Genomic DNA, 26,307 nt, shown 5'->3' on the forward strand with positions numbered 1-26,307 from the left:
CTGCTTTGGTTACCTTGGTGGGTGATCTGCATTGTGAACTGGACCTCTCAGTGGCTTTGGAGACCAACAACCATGGCATCCTTTTGGACTGTCTCAGATGGGACTTGAGGGCACTGTTTTACATTGAATATTGTCCTTCTTAGAGGGGAAAGTTCAGAAGGTGGTGCTGGGGTGTGTGTCTGCCATTCAATCCTGTGGTGGTTTAAATATGGTGTCCCTCAGGTCTCCATCTTGTCCCATGCTATTTAACATACGTAAACATGAAACCTCTGGGAGAGCTCACCAGAGTTTTGGAGCCATGCTGATGACACACAACTTTGTCTCTCCTTTCCATCAGAACCAAGGAAGCAGTCTCCTTAACACAACAAGAAAGGTTGAAGGAGTTGGGTATGTTTAGCCTGGAAAAGAGGAGACTGAGAGGAGATATGATAGCCATCTTCAAATATCTCAAGGGCAGTCACATGGAGGAGGGAGCAAGCTTGTTTTCTCGTGTTCCGGAAGGCAGAACTCACACTCATGGCTTCCAGTTACAAGAAAGGAGACTCCTTCATCAGAACCAAGGAAGGCCTGATCCAACTTTTGCCAAGCCAAGAAAAGGAGACTGCCTGTGCATATTTTCATACATTGTTTTCTTTCTTAAACATTACCATTTGCTCAGCTGTCTTATTCCTAATTCAGATTTACATCAATTAAAAATAGCTTAGCAATATGATCCTCTTCTGCTTATTTTAAGTATTTCCATTTCGAGGCAGTATACCGTAGTGTAGCTTCTCCCAACAGCGTGGCATTTTAGACCACCATTCTCATCAGCCTCAAACCAGCATGGCCAATGGTCAGCTATTATTGTGACTGTAGTGCAAAACAGTTGGGTGGACCAAAGTTGCGGAAGGCTGGTGTAGTAGGTTTGGAGGCTCAAATTCCCTCTCAGTCATGCATCTTTCAGGGTAGCCTTTATGCACAGCATCACCTCTCACTAACCCTGAAGGGTAGTTATTGCAAGGATTAAACAAATTTCATGTATCCTGCTTTGACCTCCTTGGAGAAAAAGCATAGGATACAAATAGGATGGATGGATGGATAACTAACTAACTAAGTAAGTAATTGCACTTTTTTTAAAAAAAGCACACTAACACTGCTATAAAGGTAAAGGTAAAGGGACCCCTGACCATTAGGTCTAGTCGTGGCCAACTCTGGGGTTGCAGTGCTCATCTCGCTTTATTGGCCAAGGGAGCCGGCGTACACCTTCCGGGTCATGTGGCCAGCATGACTAAGCCGCTTCTGGCGAACCAGAGCAGCGCACGGAAATGCCGTTTACCTTCCCACCAGAATGGTACCTATTTATCTACTTGCACTTTGACATGCTTTCGAACTGCTAGGTTGGCAGGAGCAGGGACCGAGCAACGGGAGCTCACCCCGTCGCGGGGATTTGAACCGCCGACCTTCTGATCAGCAAGTCCTAGGCTCTGTGGTTTAACCCACAGCGCCACCCACATCCCTTGTCTACACTGCTATAAAAAAGTATTTAATAATAATAATAATAATAATAATAATAATAATAATAATAATTTATTACTTATACCCTGTCAATCTGGCTGGTTTTCCCTGTACACCATACTGTCACCCAGAAAGAACTTGCTGCCATAGTAAGGAGGCTGGTCAGTGATAATCATAATCATAATCATAATCATTTATTACTTATACCCCACCCATCTGGCTGGGTTTCCCCTGCCACTCTGGGCAGCTGCCAACATAATATTAAAAACACGATAAGACATCAAACATTAAAAACTTCCCTAAACAGGGCTGCCATCAGATGTCTTTTAAAAGTCAGATAGTTGCTTATTTCCTTGGCATCTGGTGGGAGGGCGTTCCACAGGGCGGGTGCCACTACCGAGGAGGCCCTCTGCCTGGTTTATTGCAAGGCAAATCTATGAATTTAAAAATGTAACTAAAGCACAGCTCTTCATACACAAAACTTTGTAGAAAGAGAGCAGCTTGCTCTAGGTGCTTCCAGTCTACCCTTCTGAAAAGAAAGGTATAATTAAGGGCATGACAGGGGATTTTTTTAAAAAATCCACCTTGGTTGAACAACATGTGTGTCCCCCCTTACAAAATATAACTATTTTCCTAAATACTATATTCTACACGCATTAACTGATTGCCTACCCATAGACATACCAAGCCATTAGACATTCTTCTAAATGGACTTAAATATATATATATAACACGACCACTGCTTACTTACACCATATCAAACTGCTGCCTGCCAGCGGTGAAAAAAATCTCATATAATACCACCCCCAAGACCCACTCCAATCCATGGACATGAAAAAGACCAGCAAATTCTGTACCTAGACAGTGGGCATTGTGTTGAATATCAAGTTTGCCCAGCTGCCCAGCTACACAAAACGTGGTCTAGAAGTATAAAAGATGAAAGTCCACAATACTCCACACAGAACGTGATAGGCTAGATATGAGTTTTCCTCTCAATCTCTCTCACACACATGCAAACGTGAAACGACAGCCCTCACTGGGAAGCTGCGAGCACCATGCTCAAGTCAGCAGAATGTCACTCCTGAACTTTTCTCTTTCGCATCAGGAGGATTAATGGCCTCTCCATCCCTTTGCCACCTGCCTCCCCCAACGGTCCCCGCACCCCCTTCCTTGCGCGAAGCGGAACGAGTTGAATCGCTGGGGATCGCGACAAAGTTGCAACACATTACGAACTCGAAGAGGAGTCGAGCTTTTGCTCTCTTTAAAGTGAGCAATGCTGTGTGCATCATTCGGAAAGCATGGCTATGACAATACAGAAGAATTGAACGTGCAGCTTCCCATTTGCCTGCCCCTGAAACGGACCTGTGACTTCGGAGATGAAAGCCCCCAAGTGCACTTAGGGAGGTTCGGGTCTTGCAATCACAAACCCCCTCCCCTTCCCGGCACTTTCTCCCCCTGCTTAACAAGCAATCTGATGTTTCCTTGGCTCGGTACGACCGTACCTCTGTGTGGCAAGCGTCCGTACTACTGATGACAGCAGCTGCCCGTCCTTGGCCGAAACTTGCATGACATACTGCGGTTGCCCATTCGCGAGGCTGCTACAGTCCTCCACCGTCTTCACCACCGGAGCAGCCGAGCTGGTGCAGTCTGGTAAGACTTCGGGCAGGTGACTGCAGCGGCTGGTTGTCATGGTAACAGACAGCAATTACTCTGCTAATGGCTTCCACATTCATACAGGATTTCCATCTAGGAAAGAAAGATTAGAAAACAATTTATCGAAGGCAGGGGCTGCTGAGAGCGGACGCCGGGCAAGTCACACATGCAACAAACCACCAACGTCTCCGTCATTAAAATTCAGCAGGACTCAAAGAGCACTGCTTCCCATTAGAAAATATTCTAACACAAAGGTGGAAAAGGGGGGGGGGAGAATAGAAAGGCAGGAATTGTTAATAACAATGCAGTAAGCACCTCTGTGTACAACACTGTCTTATTGATTCTCTTTGAAAATGAGATATTTCTCTCTCTGGCCCCCCTGCACCTCCTATTTATTCCCCCCCTTTTTAAAAATTGCTCCTGCTATTTGCAGGGGATGGGCAGCCTCACAATTACGTGGAGTTGAGAAACTGCGTCTCTATGAAGTGTGTATTATCTTGAAAAGCAATTTTTCTCCCTTTACTTTTCTCCACAGACTTTAATGCCTTGGTGATAAATGGAAAGGCTGAAAACCTTTTGTCTCTCTCTCTCTCCCTTGCCGCCACCTTCCACTCCCCCCCCTCCAGTTGTGAGGTGCTAAGGACACCTAGCTTGGGCTTGCTTCAGCTACACGTCAGCCTCTTCCCCATAAACGCAAGAAAAGTACCAAATAAATTCGCAATCTCTCGGAGAAAATAACCTGTTATTACGAAGTGCGTTACACCATCAAATAGGGAGCACAACACCCAAATCAGTATTTAATGACAGAGGGGTTTTCTTCCCCCAACCCCACGACTCCGGCCCCTTAATGATAACCTGCATGCAGTAATAACAGAGGCTGCAAGGTAAGGTTAGAGGGGGGTGGCGAAAAAGAGAAATCATACTTGTGTATGCCACGCTCTTTTCTCCCAAGCATTTCAAGTAATGACATTTAAAATGTTTTGCTGGACAGTAATTGTACAGGAAAACAGAACTTGTGATAGGCAGGAGTGGGCAACCCCCCTCCCCCAACAATTTAGGGGCCAATTTTTCACAGAAACACAAACAACAGAAATATGCGACATTAGAAATTGTGGGTTAATTTACTGGGAAGTGCCATGCCCTGCTCTCCTCAACCAGGGTGAGAGTATAACAACACCTCCAGGCCTTATAGAGGATGTGAGTGTATTGTATTGTTGGTTATTATACTACGTATTTGTGTGTGTGTGTTTATGCACATAAAAGACCACATACAGATTGTTCAAATACGAACATCACAGAACAAGCCCTTTCCTTAGAAGTCAGCGGCCCTAATAGCGAAGGACGTTTCAAAGGCCTGACTGCGGCTAGCTGCTAATTCCGTAGGTTCACTCTACTGATTTAAAAACAGCCAATAAAACAGGAAGAATAAAATTACCAGATAACATAACCATCAACTTCATCATCATCAGCAATAACATAGAAAACTTAAAAGAAAACGAGTGGCATAAAATATATTCCACAGTGGAATGCAAGGTTCATATTTCTACCAAACATACCAAATATTCATGGACGTTGCCAAATAAACTCATATTTGAAAGGACTGAGCCAACCAGGAGAAAGATTGGTCATATAAGTCACAAATGTCCCCCAAGAACAAGCAAAGTTGGAGGGGTCTGCATCATCCCTGGCAGTGTGTATTTTATTTTTTCCGGAAATGGCAATGGACACGACTTCTTTAAACCATCGAGCCACAGGAGAACAAGACGCATCTTTCCATCCTTGAGAGATCACTAGATGAGCAGCAACCAAAGGATATAGAATTCCCTGTTGAGAAGTTAAGGTCAGTAAGGCCAAATGGCTAAGAGACATAGCTTAGGGTCCAAGGAGGCCTGTTTGCCAGCAATAATGCCAATCTCAAATGTAACCTGCTTACAGAACTTGTGTACATAATGACATCCACACCACATATGCCAGTATGTTTCTCATACCTTACAACTCGGTCAGTGTAAGGGGGAACTATATCTTCCAATACATATTTTTATACAGTGGTAGACAGTGGTACCTCAGGTTAGGGACGCAGGTGGCGCTGTGGGTTAAACCACAAAGCCAAGGGCTTGTTGATCAGAAGGTTGGCGGTTCGAATCCCCGTGACGGGGTGAGCTCCCGTTGCTCGGTCCCTGCTCCTGCCAACCTAGCAGTTCAAAAGCACATCAAAGTGCAAGTAGATAAATAGGTACCACTCCAGCGGGAAGGTAAACGGCCAGAAGCGGCTTAGTCATGCTGGCCACATGACCCAGAAGCTGTACGCCGGCTCCCTCAGCCAATAAAGCGAGATGAGCGCCGCAACCCCAGAGTCGGTCATGACTGGACCTAATGGTCAGGGGTCCCTTTACCTTTACCTCAGGTTAAGAATCAATTCATTCTGGAGGTCTGTTCTTAACTGAAACTGTTCTTAACCTGAAGCACCACTTTGGCTAATGGGGCCTCCTGCTGCCACTGCGCCGCGGCTGCACGATTTCTGTTCTCATCCTGAAGCAAAGTTCTTAACCCGAGGTAATATTTCTGGGCTAGCGGTACCACTGTACTGTAAACTGCCCTGTGATCCTTGGATGAAGGGTGGTACGTTGAAGAAGGAGAAGGAGGAGGAGAAGAAGAAGAATTAAGAAGCCAGCCCCAACCTGGTGCTCTTTCACTGCCAATGGACTTCAACTCCCATCATTGTGCTGATAATGCCATGGTTTTAGGTTTGATCCCCGTATGGGACAGCTGCATTGCAGGGGGTTGGAAGAGGGAATCTTCAGGGTCCCTTTCCAACTCCACAATTCTATGATTCTATGATCTCTTGCTGTTGACTGTGCTGCCTGGAGCTAATGGAAGTTGTAGTCCAATACATCTGCAGTCACAGGTTGGGGGAAGGTGGCGTTAAAGCACATTAAAGGTAGAGAAAGAAATGTGCTTTAGTGCCCCTGGCATTAATTCAAAAAATGCCACCTAACTGCTTATCTGGGGAATACTCCTATCCAATGTATTTTATTGATTTTCTCCCCCCCCCTTCTTTTTTAATGGTATTCCACTGTCCTCTCACTGTTGAGGCTCAGTGTAGCAGCCACTGAAAACAGTTGCGCAACAGGAAAAGAAAGCTGAGAGTGGCTATGGGGCAACACATACAAAGAGTTCTATGCGCTTGTGTGTGTGTACCAGCAATCATTTTCATATTCTCCCCCTTCCCATTTCTGAGCCCTATCCTTTGATTCCCGTCCTCCCCAGAGTGAGTGCTTGTGTGATTCCTTGGGGAAAGGTTTATTCCCTCTTTCTTGTAAATCATTTTTATAGTTTTTTTGTGGAGCACAAAAAGGGCAGGAGAACACTTTGGGAATTCTGACTCCCCAGGGCTCTTCCCCACTCCCCCCCCCCATGTCTTCACAATGCTAAGGGCAGAACCAGGCATTATGGGAAATGCACTGTCGCTCCAGCAATCAGCAGCTTCTGGTACCCTACTTTTCTCAGACTCCTGTAGCAAGTACTAAGATGATGATTTTGTCACATTCTAAGATTCTGCATTATCAGCTCTGCTCCAATGGCTGAGATACCACAGGCAGAAGCCACCAATCTGGCCACACACACACACACACACACACACTGTAGATATATAAACAACCATGATAGAGCATGGCAGACACAATCCAAATACTGTACTGAACACCATTCTTTTATTTGCGTGTTCAGACCCAGAGACCTCCCCCCTAAATAAACACACATTTGATTCAAATTTTAGTTTTGGTTTTTGGCAGAATTTAGGCCACAACTTTATTGATTACATCAAGTGAATAGTTGCATAGGCTCTGGTTCGACTAGCTCCCTGCACGCTTGCAGGTAGCGCTGACCCAGAGCTCTATCATAGGTCAGCCAAAGGTGAACACCTGAGGTAGGTGGAAAGCCTGGGAACAGACTCTGTCCACTCCCTAGATGCTCCCCTGAACTCAGGCACAGGCACAACCCCCTCTTGGGGCTTGACCAAACCAGGTTGAGTCCCTGGATTCCTTTAACGGAATACCCTTCACATAGGGATGGTGAGACTGTTCTCCCATCCCTATCACCTGAATCAGTGCCTATCTGCAACCTTACAAGTTGTGACGATTTGCTACCCAAAATGGCAACAGCCAATCAGTCAAGTGGGGAAAATTCCTGCCGTGCCCCTGTCCCAATGACAGACGACGCATGACGGCATAGCAAGGTCAATCGCAAAATTCCCTAAATATAGGGAGAGGTGGGTGGGTGTTCCAATGAACAAGCTGAAAGAGGAAGCTCTGGGTCACGTGCATAGGTATATATAGGTCCCTTGGCCCGTTTAGACAGCTCCCCATTGGCCAGATTAAACCCAGCAACGAGGGACCTACCAATCGGGTGTTGTGGCTGTGCAATATACCCACCCACAACCAAGAGGTCAGTCTCCAGGTCTCACCGCAGCACGTGCCCTCTTTTAGGGAGGACATGCTTTCCTTGCCTTAACACCAAAATAATTTAAAAATCGAAACCTTGGCCATTCCTTTTGTAGTTTGATAATCAACTGGCACAACGCACTTTGTGGCACTTTCCAGAGTTAGCCAAGCAGCTGGCTGAGGCAAGAAAGCAATTGGATCTAGGCAGAGAGACATCAGGGATGCCATACCACTCCCATAGATCACCAGTGTAGAAGCAATGATTCTTCAACATCAACTTCGTTGGACTGGTCATGTTGTGCGGATGCCTGATGATCGTCTTCCAAAGCAACTACTCTATTCTGAACTTAAAAATGGAAAGCATAATGCTGGTGGTCAACAAAAGAGGTTTAAAGACTGTCTCAAGGCAAATCTAAAAAAAATGTAGTATAAACACCAACAACTGGGAAGCACTTGCCTGCGAGGGCTCCAGCTGGAGAACAGCCTTGAACAAAGGTGTCATGGGCTTTGAATACACTCAAACTCAGGACGCAAGGGAGAAACGTGCTAGGAGGAAGGCACGCTTGCCAAATTCACACCATGATCAGTTCCTGCCCAGAAACCAATGTCCCCACTGTGGAAGGATGTGTGGATCCAGAATTGGCCTCCACAGTCGCTTACAGACTCATTGTTAAAACCGTGTTTATGGATGACAATCTTACTCGGCTACAAGTGATCGCAGAAGAAGAAGAAGAAGAAGATTTACGAACAGGGCCGAGTGCTTGACGATACACCTATCATTGCGGGGATGGCTTTAGCTACTTTTGCAGAGAATACATTCCCTAGGGAGCATGCATGTTGCCTATGCGCTACTTCGTAGCAGTTCTGACGCTTAAAGAACAATGAAGAAAAAGAATAGCGTTGTGATCCTCATATACAATGACAATGGAGCAAATGACTAATTCCAAGACCATTAGCACACAAAGAAATGCAAAAGAATGCAGCCTTATGAGAACGGCAGCCACAGACTCTCAAAGGAGCGTGCGTAGGGACATGGATTATGAGCTACATTTTAGTTTTGAAATGCATGCTGAGACTGTTCAACGAGAGTATGCAGCAGCACAGTAGATGCCTCATTAAACTTAAATAGCCTAGACAGGGCTGTGCTTATAGACCCATGCTACAGAATTATACATTTCCTTGCTCACTGCTTCGCTGACCTCATTATGTACAGCAGGAAGATTATCATTCTGCATAAAGTGACCATCCATGCTTTGACAAAGGCATCCATCAGTCAGTTGAGGAGTTTAAGGGTATTTCTTAACCACCAGATGATGCCATTAAGAGCAAAATATTAATATATGCGCAACTCTTTGCTTTAGCGGCTACTTAAAAGAGAGAGAGAGCTATTTGGGCAGCCCAGCAGAATATGTTTCTTCTTAGCAGCTTGATAACATATTTTTAAAATAGGAATATCTGACTATTAATTTCAATGGATATGGGATTTCTGCTATGCAAGGCACTTGAAAATCTGATGTGGGTCAGCTATCATTTGTGTTATATGGAAAACAGAAAGCGAGGGAGCAGCTTGGCCAAGGCAGCTGACGTTCATGGCCGACGTTGACATTTGAAAACAGGTCTAATCCCAGCATTTTACCAGTGGCACCCTGATTTCCAAAGTTCTGATTTTTAGAAAAGCTCTGACAACACAAAATAAATACCAGCCTTTTGAACATTTATTAAAAATCATAATAATTCAACCCCGGCAGAAGCCCTATAATGCAATTCATTCAATTCCAACAGTTGAGTTTGTTTTCAATATTCTCCCTCATAAAATGCAGCATGATATACACTTTTGAAAATGGTGTAAGTAATAAGCAGCGCGTATTGAACTCTGGAGGTAAATATCAAGAATGATTGTTCTGAGAAGTACCTATTGACTAAGGCAATGCCAGTGCATACAAAAGCAAAAATAAATCTTGCTACCTAAGAAAACCCCGGCTGAATAAATGCTGCTGTATTCTTTTTATGCGCTTTCATATGAAACACATGGAAATAGCTTTTGACCATGAGCAGGTATTGTTCATTTTCAGGGCCATAAGGTTCATTCAGAGATGCTGACAAGGCCTATATTGTATCATTATAGCGGAGAGTCAGAAAACCAGGGGAAGCCAAGAGACTGAGTACTGGACCTACCGGAAAACGATCGCCAAATCACAAAAGTCAGAATCCAAAAGACTACCACAGGGATTTTCTAGTCATTCACACATTGCATCACGGTTTGGCACAGCTGTTAAGAGCTGTTAAGACATAGGTCTGAGGTGGTGAATATAGGCAGAAGACATTTGCCGATTTATATGCTTAAGGAATGATCTAAATTCTGCACCAAGAAATCTGAATTCTGCAACCTGCCTAAGTCATGCAAATGTACATGTATTTACTTATCTTGCATAATTTATTCTGATTCTGCTAATCATATTTTTTTGGGGGGGAGGGAGCAGAGAGCAATGCAGAACAGTGGAACATTGCTTTCTGGCCACTAAAAATCCTGCTAAGCTTCCTTCGTTGGCTCCAGTGATCTCACTGACACTTCTCATCTAGTTTCAAGGCTATCTTTGTAACCTTATGAGCTAGACAACAGAAGCGGAATTTTGGCACTGAATAAATACAACACTGAACCAAAACGATCATGTAGGTGTCCCAGAAGTACATTTTGGGGAGATGTTCAAAAGATGGGGTGCTGCCACTTGGCACTCATCTAATCTCCAAAATGGGGAGCCTCTGAAAAAGGTCATCTTCAAGCCAGTCTTAACAAACAAGATGGCTGAAATGAGAAAAAGTGGTCCCTTGCTATTAGAAACCATTTTTTCTGTCTGTAAGTCTGGTTAAACACAGAAATGCAGAGCTGCATTTCTAGCCTTCAGTATTCTTGTGAACAAGTTGCTCACCCAACTTCACCAAGTACTTTTGATGTGTTTTCCAATAAGCTCTGCAACTTGTGGGTTATAAGCAAGATCCTGCACCTTGCTCAACAGAGGAAAGGGCACCAAATGGAGGATGTTCCCTTTATCTGGTTCGCCCCGTTCAGGTGACACGTAAGTTCAAAATGTCATCATACCATTGCTGCATCTTAAAACGAATGCTTGCCATACTGCATTTTGTTTCTTGCAGTGTAGAAGGCAGAGGTCTGGGAGGAAAGTAGGCAAAGGGAAATTAAAATTTTAATGGAAAAGCGATGAAATACCAATGAAAGAACAGTGGCAAGAAAAGTTGATGGAATACGCTGAAATGGTGAAAATAACTGAGAAAGATAAGGACAACAATTGCCTTCAAAAAAGATTGGGAACCTTTTATGATGTATATACAGAAACAATGCATTGAAATGAACTCACTTGCAGGATTTGAGTAATACACTTACAATGGACAAACATAAACAGAAAATATAAATATGAGGTTAAAATGTTAACAACAGATTGACAAGGTACAATTTTAATTTTAGTACATGAGGCATATAAAATTATAAGCAGAAGAAATAAGTACCGCATTTTTCGCTCTATAAGACGCACCCGACCATAAGACGCACACAATTTTTAGAGGAGGAAAACAAGAAAAAAAATATTCTGAATCAAATGTTGTTGAAGAGGCTTTGCGTGGCTATCCCTGAAGCCAGAACAGCAGGAGGGATTGCTGCGCAGTGAAAGCAGCAATCCCTCTTGCTGTTCTGGCTTCTGGGATAGCTGCGCAGCCTGCATTCGCTCCATAAGACGCACACACATTTCCCCTTACTTTTTAGGAGGGAAAAAGTGCGTCTTATAGAGCGAAAAATACGGTATGCTATAAACCAAAAACAGAAGTTGGGGGAGCTGGGGGGGGGGTTAATTGAAAATGTAAAATGTAATTTAAATTTTTGATTATGCTAAAACTTCTTGTAAATTTTAAATAAAAATACTTTTTAAAAAACGTAAGATTTTCTTTTGCAGAAGGAGGAGAAAGAAATTACACTAGCTGCTGCAGAGAATACTGTCATTACAACCCGCTTGTTCCTCAAGGGAGCATCACGGAGTCAGGCGAGTATTTCCCTTTTGCATTTCTGCTGTTGATTTAAATGACAGGTGTGAAAAGTGCAGGGAGTCAGACTGTTCCCGACTGACTCCTCGTGTGTGGATGCTGAATGGTGATGGCACTGCAACACACACAACCGCCCCTCCAAGGAGTGCTAAAAATCTTGCAGCTAATGAATTGGCTCTCCTGTGAGGCATGGATATAGAAAAGCAATGCTATGTATAGCTAGAGCATTGCAGAGACTGGGGAAGCAATTTTGGCAGAATGCAAAGAAGTTAGGACAGTCTTAATACATAGTCTTCTGTTCTCGTATCCTCCAGGTGCAGACCTGTACTTTTAACAATTTGCTGGGAAGATCAAAGATTGCATTTCAGGAAGGCTAGAATTAGAGCTGGGGAAATCCTCCTGTTTTCAAGGAGGCATTAATCATCTCATCGATGCAGTTTGTCAAATCTCCGCTTGCTAGATGCTATCAGCCAAGTAGGGCAAGGATGGAGCCCGCAGGTAGAAGGTCATGCTTCTCCTAGAACCGTATCTATCACTTCTTTATTCTCAACACGGGGTAATCTTTGTTTGGAGTACTTACAGTAGTACTTCAAGCATGTTGGCTAGCCAGGTAATAGCTTGACCTTCACACTTCTAGTGGGCTTTAATGTTTCCTACTAAAAGAAACTGTCTTTTCCCCACATGACCCATTAGACCAACCTACAGAGCCTTCCAATTCACACTGGAGAATGGGAATCAGAAACAGGATATTTGTGGCTGACCTAAAGTTGTGCGATTCACTTCTCTTAGAAATTTGTCCAAGGCTGAGCGTTTACTGAAAGCTTTCCATTAGCTAAAAAAAGAAAGAGCGAGGCTGTGATTCAAATCTGTTGGGACTGGTGAATTTATATTAAGGTGTGGGCATTTTTATTCATGCCTAGTTTTCTCCCAGCGCTGTAATCCGTTTTCAGCCTGCAGGTTCAGACACCCAAAATAATACATTAAATAAAATAATATAATATTAGTCCAATAAAATATTTTTTCTTTCCTTATTCTGTTCCATTAATCCACTTCAGGTCAATATTATTTTACATACACAGCGGTACCTCAGGTTACAAATGCTTCGGGTTACAAATGCTTCAGGTTACAAACTCTGCTAACCCGGAAGTAGTTACCTCGGGTTGCAAACTGCCCCAGGATGAGAACGGAAACCGCACACCAGTAGCGCGGCGGCAGCAGGAGGCCCCATTAGCAAAAGTGCACCTCAGGTTAAGAACGGTTTCGGGTTAAGAACGGACCTCCGGAACAAATTAAGTTCGTAATCCAAGGTACCACTGCAATTTTATCATGTCACTCCCTCTGTATGTGTTCAAAATTTGAATGTACAGTGGTACCTCGGGTTAAGTACTTAATTTGTTCCGGAGGTCCGTTCTTAACCTGAAACTGTTCTTAACCTGAAGCACCACTTTAGCTAATGGGGCCTCCTGCTGCTGCCACACCTCCGGAGCACGATTTCTGTTCTCATCCTGAAGCACTATTTCTGGGTTAGCGGAGTCTGTAACCTGAAGCGTATGTAACCCAAGGTACCACTGTATACACTATGGAGCTCAGGGGTTGCTCTCTTTGGTATCGTGTTTGAGAATTCAAAATGTCACTGCCGATCACTGTGGCGTTTGCCCTCCTAGGTGTGTGACATCATACTGGGTTCATAAGGAAAGGGATAACTAATTGTAAAATGACTAACCAATGGGAACCCAAGGGGAGGAGTTAGAGTTAGGGTGGTTGAGAAGTCAGTTTGGAGTTAGAGAAGGACGGAGGGAGGATAAGTCTGTGGGTTGGGCTAGTCTGATGTGTGAGAGTGAGAGAATTTGTTAAGAGGAGTCAGTCAAACAGTTGATATAATCAGTTAGAAGGTATTACGAAGGTATAGGCCAGTAAAGAAACTAAAGTTAAGAAACCGACAGGAATGATATCTGAGAAACCATAAATTTGTTAATGCTTCTAAAATAAACTTGTTTATTTGGTTCAATTTTAAGAACTGTCTGGACTCAGTGTTTTACCCTGTGGTGGCACAGGGATCAATAGACAGTTAAACGTCCATGGACCCTGTGTGATCGCCACAATCACTCGCTGAGAAATTCCAAGGCAGTGAGGGACCCAGTGTGTAAGTTCTCATGCCAAGACAATGCCAACAAGGCAATATTATTGTCAACGTATTTGCAAGAAATTCTGCAAATGGTCCCATCAATGAAGTGCTCGTTTTCCATCGCGGAAGGACTGCGTAACAGGAGATGCGTGGCTCTGAAATCAAGGAAAACGGCAGGACTCCACACATGCCTGCGAGCGAGGCCCAGGGATTCTTATTAAGTTATAGTCAAACATATGGAGATGTCAAACGGCAGCCTTGCCAGCCTGGAGATGAATTTCAACACGGGCTCATTTGCATTTACAACAGAAAGCCAAGTTGGAGCCCTCATTGCACTTTTGACTACCGTGCATAAATTGAGCTCGTTTCTCCACTGCATCAAGAACTACCATGTTGATGAATTCAATTACCAAAGTGGATCTCCCCCCCCCCCCCGCCCATTTCAACAAGGAGAGATTCCCCTCAGAGCCGCTGCAGAAAACCCTGAGTGGTTTTTGATTCACATGAGACAAAAAAAGCTCTCATACTGTAAGCTGTGGGAGGCAGAAGTTATACAAATATTGAAGTAGAGCTCTTATGTGAATTTCCCATTTGTGCCTTTTCAGCACCTTTATTAAAAACAGCACAGAATGCATCCGCAGTCTTCAAACGCTTTCAAGCACTCAGAAACCCACACTAAACTTCCTATTTCACAGTATTCCCAGGAGTCTCCTATTAAGTTCCAAGAAATGCAACTCAAAAACTTGTATCCTGCAGCTTTGAGACTTTAAGACCAAGGGAAGAAAAATACAACTAGCTTGTTACCAAGGGAAGCTGTCCTAACAGCCGGGCAGCCAGTTATTTAAAATAGGGAGTTAGGGGAGAATCACCCTTAGAATGAAAAATATGTGTGTTGGGAAAGCAAATAATCATCCTTGGTTTTTATATTCTGTGCAAGAAACTATAAATTCTGCCAGCATGCGGTAAACATGCCATGTGTATTTTAGCTGACGTTCAAATATATTTAATTATTAAAATGCCATTGATTGTGGAAGTTAATCATTATCCACGGTTAATTATTTTCCAATTTAATATGAAGCTAAGGGCTTACAGCCTATTTATGAATCTTTTGAAACTGAGATACAAGTTTGCATAATTTCACGTTTCTGCAAATCACCCCCTGCATGTAGAGACAAGGGGATATTTTGACGTCCATTGAGAACTTCTGATGTAAAGGAAAGCGAGAGAAATGTAAAGCAGAATGAGAACTGATTTGACTAACAAAATTTAGCAAAAAAACATAGTCTTATACATGAAAAAATATCCTATTGGGGGGGGCACAGGTTCTCCATCCCAGAACCTGTTGCCCCAGCACATGGAATGCTGGGGTGTGGGAGAGAATGTTTCTTATTTAGTTAACTGGGAGACAACCAAAGATGCTGTAACACATGATCTCAGTGATCAAGGTGCAATGGAAGGGTTTGTGTGGCTGCTAAGCTATATTTAATGTAAACTTCCCAAAACGTGATGTCATACTGGGGTTGCAACATCATAACAGCAGCGCCAACACTATCTGCTAGCAAATATGCTCAGTAGGCAGAATCCTTTTCAAAGGTACACTGAAATCTCAGTTTGTAGACTGGAGGCACACAAAGGGCAAAACTATCACTGTCATTAATCAGAAGAGAGGGGAGCCAGGTTAAGTTTGAAATTGTGGGAGTTTAAATATGGATAGTTTCGCATGATAGGTATTAAGTAGTGGGTGGATATAGCAGACGACACAGAGATTTCTCCAAGTAGTTCTTTATAAGTAAGCTGGAACTGAACTGAACAGCTCAGCCAGCGTGCTTTTATAGGCAGCTGGCTGTCAACATTGTAACAACAGCAACCCAGGATTAACTGACGTGGACCTGAGTGAAAACTATATACACAATACCCCTGGTGGCCAGGGTGAGAACTTCAATACAATAGGGATGCATGCAGTAGTCCCCTAAATAAAGTTTGCCATGCTATTCAGAAATTAAAGAAAGTAAGGATTAGTATCTTAGAATTTTAGAGTTGGAAGGGACCACAAGGCTCATCTAAAAAGATAAAAGGTAAAGGACCCCTGGACGGTGATAAATCCAGTCAAAGGCGACTATTGGGTGTGGCGCTCATCTTGCTTCAGAGCCGGTGTTTGTCCATGGACAGCTTTCTGGGTCATGTGGCCAGCATGACTAAACCGCTTCTGGCACAACGGGACCTTGTGACGAAGCCAAAGCGCATGGAAACACTGTTTACCTTCCTGCTGCAGCGGTACCTATTTATCTACTTGCACTTTGACGTGTTTTTGAACTGCTAGGTTGGCAGGAGCAGGGACCGAGCAACGGGAGCTCACCCCGTCGCAGGGATTCGAACCGCCAATGTTCTGATTGGGAAGCCCAAGAGGCTCAGTGGTTTAGACCACAGCTCCACCCGTGTGCCGAATAAACAAGCACACAATCACTGATAGGTCCACCCAGCATTGTGAGGCTCAAAGCAATGAAGATGATGCCTCCCAAGCTGTTGCCATTGGCTGTGAGTTTCTTGTGATGTCACAAAAGCACTTGGCAACTGAGTGGATATAAAGGCAGGCCAAGGGGAAAGCCCTTTTCCATTTACAGCAGGACACACCTGGCAATGGAGGTGACATTCAGCACTGCCCAGGTTTCTTCCACTTGGAGGAGGCAAACTGGTGAATGGAAGGAGGCAATCCTTTGGCAGTGGGATGCTAGGGAGCAATAATAAGGCAAGTTTGCTTGCTTGAAGGCTGCTGGTATCTGTGGTTGGAAGCTGGTGGACATCTCATGATGGACCTAACAGTAGCTTCTGGCACAATGGGACACCGTGATGGAAACCAGAATGCACAGAAATGCTGTTTACCTTCCTGCCACAGCAGTACCTATTTATCTACTTGCACTGGTGTGCTTTCGAACTGCTAGGTTGGCAGGAGCTGGTACAGAGCAATGGGAGCTCACTCCGTCGCAGGGATTCGAACACTTCCATTTTGAGTGTTATGCTGAGGTCTGTCTCTTTTTGCTATTTATTTTGTGTTTTTTGTTTTTGCGGCTTTTTTGTTTTGTTTTTGTGACTGTGTGGAACCCAGTTCCACTAATGATTGATTGATTGCGTGACTGCAGTACATTGCTTATTGCTTTCATTTCATGGATAAATGGTCTTGTTAGATAGTAAAATTCATGTTCAATTGCTGTTTTAGGGGTTGTTTTTAAAAGTCTGGAACGGATTAATCCACTTTGCATTACTTTCTATGGGAAAGTGCACTTTGGTTTTGGAACGCTTTGGTTTTGGAACAGACTTCTGGAACGAATTAAGTTTGAGAACCAAGGTACCACTGTATATTGATAAAGGCAATTTTTGCTGAAGAAATGCTATTCTGCAAATCATTAGAGAGCACTACTACTGCCACTGATATATATAATAAGCCAAAAAATTACTTAGATGTCAATATTATATCAATGGAAGACATAACATGTCATGGGGGCAGGGGGAGATCAGGATTTTAGAGATGCTTAGATGGGGCACAGGGATGCGGGTGGCACTGTGGGTTAAACCACAGAGCCTAGGACTTGCCGATCAGAAGGTTGGCGGTTCGAATCCCCACGACGGGGTGAGCTCCCGTTGCTGGGTCCCTGCTCCTGCCAACCTAGCAGTTTGAAAGCACGTCAAAGTGCAAGTAGATAAATATGTATCACTCTGGCGGGAAGGTAAATGGCATTTCCATGCACAGCTTTGGTTCGCCAGAAGCGGCTTAGTCATGCTGGCCACATGACCCGGAGGCTGTACGCTGGCTCCCTTGACCAATAAAGCAAAATGAGCACCGGAACCCCAGAGTCGGTCACAACTGGACCTACTGGTCAGGGGTCCCTTTACTTTTACCTAGGTGGGGCACAGCCAAAAAAGGTTGGGAACCACTGGTCTAAAGTGTGAGCAGTTGTTTCTGCTTGTGTGAGCTCCCTATATAATGCAGATGCTCGCAAAACCAGAATTCTACATTGCATCAGCCTCCCCTACTTTGTGCTTTGCCCTCTTTCCAGAATACCCGAAGAAGGTATTCTGGTTGGAGGATATAGGACACTATCTCACAACATGATTTCGGACACCACACAGACAGTTTTAAATGATTGCACTGTGGTCATCTGATTCTGCCCTCTTGACAGGGACAAAAAAGTGTCATTTGAAAGTCTCGCGGTCCACAACAAGCAAACCATTGATTTTCCAGCTCAAACGGAGAATCAGCGAAAATCACTTGCTGCTCTTGGAAGCTTTTGCCATCAGATCAAAGAGCCTTCCATCAGTGGAGGGAGACAACTGGATGCAACCCACTGGATTTTGTAGTAATCTTTTTCAACATATAGCCATGCCAGATTTAATCAATACAGAAAAAGCAAATCTATCTGGTTTTCTTTGGGCTCGTATCACCCTTGCTTTGGATTCTGGGGTATAGGAAATTTTCAGCTGAGTTGGTCTGAAAGTAACTGCACAGAGCTTTGAGGGTCTTCTATGAACATCTATATAAATTACCTATGCAGTGCAACTGGGGGAGCAAGGAGCTGTTCTCCCAGAATTAATGATGAGTTTTAGATAAAGGGGCTAAGGCAATCCATTGTAACTACTCCTCAATTTATTGCACACTTATAAGAAAAACTTTCAGTGCACAACCATGACTCACGATACTTCTCAATATGCCTTAATTTCATTTTCAAGCCATTTGCTGCCAATGGTTTCTTCTTCTTCTTTTTTTGCTTTGCAAAACTGAGTAATGAAATCCATTCACTGGCAACGCCATTTCACTACATGCACAGTTCATGGAAGATTATACACTGCAATAAATGGGTAGCAAAAAATGGAAAAGATGATAAAAGTAAAATACAACGATGGAAATTGGTGTTTGGAATAAATGTCACTGATTTGGAATCTTCCAATATCAGGGTGTTTTTTTAAAAATATATATTATTTTCAAAAGTTTTTTTAAACATGGAGGAGCAAACCGCACACTGTGTGCATGAATAAAATGATGCCTCAGGGAATTTTGGAAGTCTATGGTTGGATGTGCCATCTGATTTTGAGTGACTCCCCACCCCCGAAAGTCCCCTCACACCACCCCAAAGCCCCCAATTTCCCAGAGAAGTTATTCAGATGTGCCAGTGGCAGGGGATGCTTTTGTTCCTTAAGTAAACTTATCTTAGGACTGAAGCCACTGTATTTTCTTTTTTTAAAAAAAATATAGATATATTACTATGTGTTGCACTGCGAACATCCTGCTCAGTAGACGATGTTTTAACTTTTTTGTGGATGTTGTGTTTGCTTTTTGTTTATTTATTCTTGGCTGTCCATTAAAATGGGAACTGGTAATGTTTGGATAAACAGCTCTAGGTCCTTTGTATTTCGCGATAAGTCAATTCCATCTTGTAATGAACCGCTATCTCGCAACTTCAGCAGCAACAGCCTTCATTGAATCATGAATCTTGGCAAATCTCTCTTATCGCTGGAGGAGCCACAGAGCAAAATAATGGCTGGGTGGCTGTGGCTCAGAAAGGAATTGGAGGCGGCTTTCCTTATTTCTTGCAACGAGGGAGAAAGTCACAAGAATCTGTACTCTGCAGAAACGGTGACCTCCTATCTAGGCGCAGATAAAAAGATCCTTTACTTGCAGTGTATTTTCAAAAATAGGGAAGGCTTAATTCGATCCTATGACACATTGATTTACTACAGCGCATCTTTTCTTCCAAGCCTGACCTCAGTTTGACTTTCACATTTACTGGCTAAAGTGAAAAACTAGACCACTGCACGTTAGCATGGCTGCAAAAGCCAAATGAGAAGGTGACAGAGTGCGCTCTGTGCCACTCTTGGGTTCCATAAAAAAGACCCCTGGGCTGAACTAAAACATTGATTAGGTTTACACCTCAGCATTTGGCGGGTTTTACTAGTTTCCTACAAACTGGAAGTGCCACACAAAGTCATATCTCTGGGCCAATGCCGGATTTACGTATAAGCTAAACAAGCTATAGTTTAGGGCCCCACTCTCTTGGGGGCCACTGAAAAATTATGAGTCTTTGTAAATTGTGTTTCTAAAGGAACTTTTGTTATTGCCAAATGCCAATGTGTTTGCATTATTAAGTCTGTTGTGAATAAAAAATCATTTTAAGTTAGAGCTTAATGATTATTTCACTATGAATATACTTCTTCTTAATTATATTTCACTATTAATATACTTCTTAATTGTATTTCAGTTCAGCAATCACTTCAATAAAATGCATATTTTGTTATGTGCAAATGGCTTTAGATACCTATTAGGTCCATAAATTACCATATAGCATATATTCAACACAAAAAACAGCGACAATTTGTTGTTGAAAAAGGACAGCTGGACATATAAAGGGCCCCATTACCTTCAGTGGCTTAGGGCCTCATCAAACCTAAATCTGGCCCTGCTCTGGGCTACTGGAATACTGGCACTGTCTGTCTTCTCAAATCCTAGCAGAATTTTTCTGCCTGGTACCCAGCTCTACGTCTCTTTAAAGCAGATCCAGTGAAGGTGTGAAGGTCCTGTGTGAGTGTCTGGAGGCAGTTGGAGGATGGATGGATGGCAGCTAACAGATTGAGGTTGAATCCTGACAAGGCAGAAGTACTGTTTTGGGAGGACAGGGTGTGTGGGGTATGTGGGAGACTCCCTGGTCCTGAATGGGGTAACAGTGCCCCTGAAGGACCAGGTGCGCAGCCTGGGAGTCATTTTGGACTCACAGCTGTCCATGGAGGTGCAGGTCAATTCTGTGTCCAGGGCAGCAGTCTATCAGCTCTATTTGGTACGCAGACTGAGACCCTACCTGCCTACAGACTGTCTTACCAGAGTGGTGCATGCTCTGGTTATCTCCTGCTTGGACTACTGCAATGCGCTCTATGTGGGGCTACCTTTGAAGGTGACCTGGAAACTACAACTAATGCATAATACGGCAACTAGACTGGTGACTGGGAGCAGCAAGCGGCAACAAAGGGCTTTTTCATTTGTGGTTTCCCAGTTCTGAAACACTCCCAAAAAGACGTACACCTTTTCCAATCTCTTTTTAAAGGCCCCAGCTTAAGATGATTTTATCCTGGCATTTTAATCACTGGCAATTTCAGAAATTTTCGAAATTGTTTTACTAGTCATTAATATTTCACCATATATATTTTTACTGCTGTTGCTTTGGATTTTTAATTGTCTTGCAAGCCATTCTGGGGAAAATGTTTATGAATGTCAGTGTACAAATGGCTGGAATTATTATGTTCACTACAGCTTTGTATTGCGACTTAATACTTCTTAATACTTTTTCATGGTTCCACTAAGCATGTGCTCTAGCCTTAAGAATTAAGTGATGTGAAGACAGGATGAAAGTTTCATTGTATGCCAAGCACACCTCTGGCACATCAAGTGTTGTCTCTTGCTTAATTAACACAGCTATTATTGAATTTCCTGATCACCGTGGAATAGGTAAGCAGGTCACGGCAGCTTAATCACAACCGTGTAACAAACTCCAAATCCTGTGCCAAGAAGACCCAGGTTTTTGGACTGAACTCTGCTAAATAAGAAATGTGCATGCAGATTATGATTCATTTTCACGCTATATTCTGCTTAACTGAGGAACGAAGGAACGAAAGCACTTAAAGATTAGGGCTAGAAGCACTTTAGAAACAGTGAGAAATGGAGTAAGAATGTTGGACCCTAATGTGTAAGCCCAGGGTTTCCCAAACCACAGTTCCTGCTAGCTAGGGATGATGGGAGTTGTAGTCCAAAAAAACAGCTGGAGACCCAAGTTTGGGAAGCCCTGCTCTAAGCCAATGGCTAGCAGAAGGCTTCTTGCTTCCGAAGGTTCTTAAATTATGGTTTTATATATATATATAGGTATATATGTGTGTGTGTGTGTGTGTGTGTGTACCTCAGGTTACAGATGCTTCAGGTTACAGACTCCGCTAACCCAGAAATACTACCTCGGGTTAAGAACTTTGCTTCAGGATGAGAACAGAAATTGTGCAGTGGCAGCGCAGTGGCAGCGGGAGGCCCCATTAGCTAAAGTGGTGCTTCAGGTTAAGAACAGTTTCAGGTTAAGAACGGACCTCCAGAACGAGTTAAGTTCTTAACCCGAGGTACCACTGTAGAATATAGCAGCAATCCTTTAAAAACTGGGGGGGGGGGGGTGGAGAGGAAGGGGGGAAAGAAAGACTTGAATTACATTGGTGACAAAATTTCAAGGAGCATTTAATGGGGCATGTGAGGTTGCAAAATACTAAAGCCAGTATGTCTGCTCATGCACTTCTTCAAAAATAAAAACCTTCCACCTTTTAAGAAGGATGGCATTAGGAGATATGGGTGTATTGTACGAATAAGTCAAAGCAGTGAGAACTGTCTAGGTTAAATGAGATCACAGGGGCATGAACTGAAGGTTATAAAACTGACCATTAATACATTGAGAGGAGTCCCTGCCATCGTTCGAAACTCTGAAAGATCCTCTTTTCATGACAGCAATCCCACTTATGTGCAATTATCAGGATCTCTCTCCCCCCCCCCAACTCCTCATGCACTTTTAATTCTTCAAGTTTTCTATTCACACAGTTGAGATGGCTGAATTGCTCCTGGTTAATTACAGTTCCCACACCATCTGGGCATTGTTCTGGGTTATTCATATGTGATGTCAATTTGTTTAATGGTCTGTCAAAAGCAACTCTGGTACAGCAGATTGTTTCCTCTAGAGTTTATACTTTCCAGTAATTCCCTCCTCCTAGGTTCGTTATATCCACAGCTGGGGAAAGAGAGGTGGGGCAGAGAAAAGAGAAGCGAGGAACTGTTGGATTTCAGACACAATAGTCGGGCTGCAATATAAACATGATGCGTAGCTTTGGTGCCTAAAAAAAGTCCATTGTTTCTTTTTAAACTCCCCAAACCAGAAGGAAACAATGATCCAGAAGGATGTCTGCTTAGCATGTGTTCCCACACCATCTATTGAAACTTCTTTCCTAAAAAGAAAATTTAGTGAAAAAACTCCCATCTGAAGACTATAACCAAAAACAGAACAGGGAATTACAGTGTATTCCTATAAATGTCTACTCAGAAGTAAGCCCTACTGAGTTATAAGACTTATTTCAAGGCAAATGTGTATACAACTGCAGACACAGCAGTGATGAGATGCATACGGATGGGTAATGTAATCTATTTTTAATTGTCAGCCTACTCCAGCATTAAGCAGTATAATAAATAATGATCGCTTTTATTTTTTTTAGTTACAGCTTTTATTAACCCACCCGCCAGTTCATGGTCCCTGGACAGAAGTTCATATATGACATTAAAACAATAAAATAACTCATCTGAAATCCAATACTCACAAAAAAATTAAGTCAATACTTTAACTGTCAGAAGCGTGCCCCACAGAAGCAGCCGGCAAATCAAATCAATAACTGAGGATAACAGAACTGACAATAAACCTCCCTCTGTCCCCAAAGCCTGGGCAAACAGGTGTGTCTTCACCTGTTGACAAAATGCCACGAAGTCAGAACAAGGCTTCAGCAGGGAGGTCGTGCCGCAAGTTCTCACACCACCAATCCTCTGTTGGAATCACAATTGGGGTTCACTGGTAGATCTTAAGCCCATAGGCAGGCCAATACTGGAGGAGGAATAATTTTAAATATTCCCAAGAGGTTCACAAGATGTCCAGGACTTTATATTTAGATATAAGCACCTGGAACTGAGCTCTGAAGAAAATTGGTAACCTGTGCAGTTCGTTCGTTCATTCATTCATTTATATACATACATATTGTACATACAGACATACTTTTCAAGTTTATACAGTTCACTAATTTTATACATTTCACTAATTTTACAATCATTTAGACATTTCAGAACTTGACTTCCTTCCCCCTCTTTCTGTAGTTCCTTAAATTTGTTTTTAATATCTTCTGCATATCCAAATTAACTTAATTTTCTCATTTATTCATCTTCTTTAAATATACAGTCGGACCTTGGCTGCTGAAAGCCTTTGAACCAGGGGCATAGGAAGGGCGGGGCAGGGGGCAGCAAGCCCTAAACTCTGATCAGCAAGCCCTAGGCTCTGTGGTTTAGACCACAGTGCCACCTGCATCCCTTAGTCCTATGGGACCTTGGGCCAATTCAATAGGGCCAAACAGTCACATTACAATACTATCCTCTGAAAGTTACCTTTCAGGAGAACCACTGTGTCTCCAATTCCCTAGGGAGAAGCTGCAAGGGGATGCTGTGGTCAACAAGATCAAAAGCTGCTCAACAAGGTTGAACTCCCCCTGCCTCTTCCCTGATGACCAAGGTAATTTCAAGGTAAGGGCCTGAGGCTTCTTAGAATTTGGTCCAGATAAATTGCTTCCTCCAAACATGCCAGAAGTTGAGCTGATACCACCAGCATCCCATAAACAATCTACAAGCAAGAGGCAAGTCCCTAACACCTCAACCTGCTGGAGCATTGAGCGACGCAGCTGTATGAGGAGAAATAAGTACCACCCATTTAGTTATTTAATTTATTAAAGTATCAGCTAAAAGTGTAGCAAGAGCACTGCAGAGGCTCTGTGTGCCAGGAGCTAAATTCATGGTGGTTAACTTTTGTAAAAATGTACAACTTCTGATAGGCCCGTGCAGAGCTTGTCTGAAGCCCAGGGCGGGAATATTGTAAGAATAAGGTTATAAACTCAATCTCATAAGGGACGCGGGTGGCGCTGTTGCCTAAACCACTGGGCCTCTTGGGCTTGCCGATCAGAAGGTCAGAGGTTCGAATGTGTGTGACGGGATGAGCTCCCGTTGCTCTGGCCCAGCTCCTGCCAACCTAGCAGTTTGAAAGCACGGCAGTAGTGCAAGTAGGTAAATAGGTACTGCTGTAGCGGGAAGGTAAACAGTGTTTCCATGCGCTCTGGTTTCCATCATGGTGTCCCGTTGCGCCAGAAGCAGTTTAGTCATGCTGGCTACATGACCTGGAAAGCTGTCTGCGGACAAATGCCGGCTGTCTCGGCCTGAAAGCGAGATGAGTGCGCAACCCCATAGTCGTCCGTGACTGGACCTAGTGGTCAGGGGGTACCTCTACATTTACCTTAGTCAGATTTGTGCTGTAACTAACAGGTTGGGGTAAGCATGAAATCTAAAGACCCCAAATCAATCGTATCATCATACCATCGCGAGTAGATAAATTGGTACCATTGTGGTGGGAAGGTAAATGATGTTTCCATGTGCTCTGGCTTCCATCACGGTGTCCCATTGCACCAGAAGCAGTTTAGTCATGACCTGGAAAGCTGTCTGCGGACAAACACCGGCTCCCTCCGCCTGAAAGCGAGATGAGCGCCACAACTCCATAGTCGCCTTTGACTGGACTTAACTGTCCAGGGGCCCTTTACCTTTAACCTATAAACTCAAACAAAAAAGCAGCCAGTCCCTGGTGGGGGCCCCTGACCAATTTATCCCTCCAAGGCCTGGGGCAAGTGTACACGACTGTCCCCTGTCCACTCTGCACATGCCTGGCCGAGGAGCTGATTCCTAGTGGTGACAAGCCTACAGAAACTAAATTTCCAGCTCTACTCTAGTAGGAAAGTATTGAGGGGCCACAGTGGACAACAACCAAACAACAACCAGAAACCCAGATTCAATCCCATTGTTAGAGAGGAGGAGGAGGATACCACCCTGATAGAAAGTTCTGTGGGAACGTTTATATAATTTAGAAGAGTTTAAATGATCCCCTGTTTAAGTTTATGCAGCGACAAGCGGGTTGCTAACTCGTTTGAGTCCTATCAATAATTATACCTTCCTGGTTGATAATCCCTTTCTGTCCCTCTTAAAGAAAACACGCATGAATCTGAATCTTATTAACATATACTACTTTGCTATCGTTTCCGTGCGCTGTTCTGGTTTGCCAGAAGCGGCTTAGTCATGCTGGCCACATAACCCGGAAGCTGTACGCCGGCTCCCTCGGCCAGTAAAGCGAGATGAGCGTCGCAACCCCAGGGTCGGTCACAACTGGACCTAATGGTCAGGGGTCCCTTTACCTTTTTACTTTACTATCAGATTCATTTAGGTTTACAGAGTTGTTTCTGAACGCAGGCTCAGATAAACTATATACTAGATTGTAGTGAGTCATGAGAAGACTGCATCTGAGCAGTTACCAGTTAACACTCCTAGCAGCAACTGACCAACCGACCAACTGACCAAACTGCCTGCCACATAGAGGCAGTTAGTCCTCTCGGAATGTTGGACTTGACTGACAGCTTTGTATCCTACAAGTTTCACACGTGCCAATGGAAATGTCAGCTATAAAATGTAAGCTTAGCATTCATCTCAAGCTCATTGCAGGCCTTAGTTTTAGTTTAAAGGGGCAACGTATAAACGAAATAAGTTTTATTCACTCTTTGCAGATCCAGGAACCCCACCTTTACCCCAGACTTGCATTTGGAGACCGCTTGATCATTTCTTTCCGTCAAAGCTCAAACTTCATTGCTTCATGATTTCTGATCCTGGCAATTTCATTCGTTTGGCTCATCTTGCCCCCCGGATCC

At 43.6% G+C, this 26,307-nt stretch overlaps 1 protein-coding gene across 3 annotated transcripts in view; it reads right to left on the bottom strand.

The window, feature by feature from the left end:
• Window positions 1-26,307, bottom strand: part of MARCHF3 (membrane associated ring-CH-type finger 3) — a 165,282-nt gene that overhangs the window by 53,542 nt on the left and 85,433 nt on the right. For all 3 annotated transcript variants that reach the window (XM_080973178.1, XM_080973179.1, XM_080973180.1), the window contains one exon: window positions 2,997-3,240. In XM_080973178.1, the coding sequence (XP_080829304.1) occupies window positions 2,997-3,184 (188 nt within the window). In that variant the 5' untranslated portion in view covers window positions 3,185-3,240. The remainder of the gene's footprint in view (window positions 1-2,996; window positions 3,241-26,307) is intronic.

Source organism: Podarcis pityusensis, assembly GCF_964106645.2.
Source record: "Podarcis pityusensis genome assembly, chromosome: 11".
NCBI lineage: Eukaryota > Metazoa > Chordata > Lepidosauria > Squamata > Lacertidae > Podarcis > Podarcis pityusensis.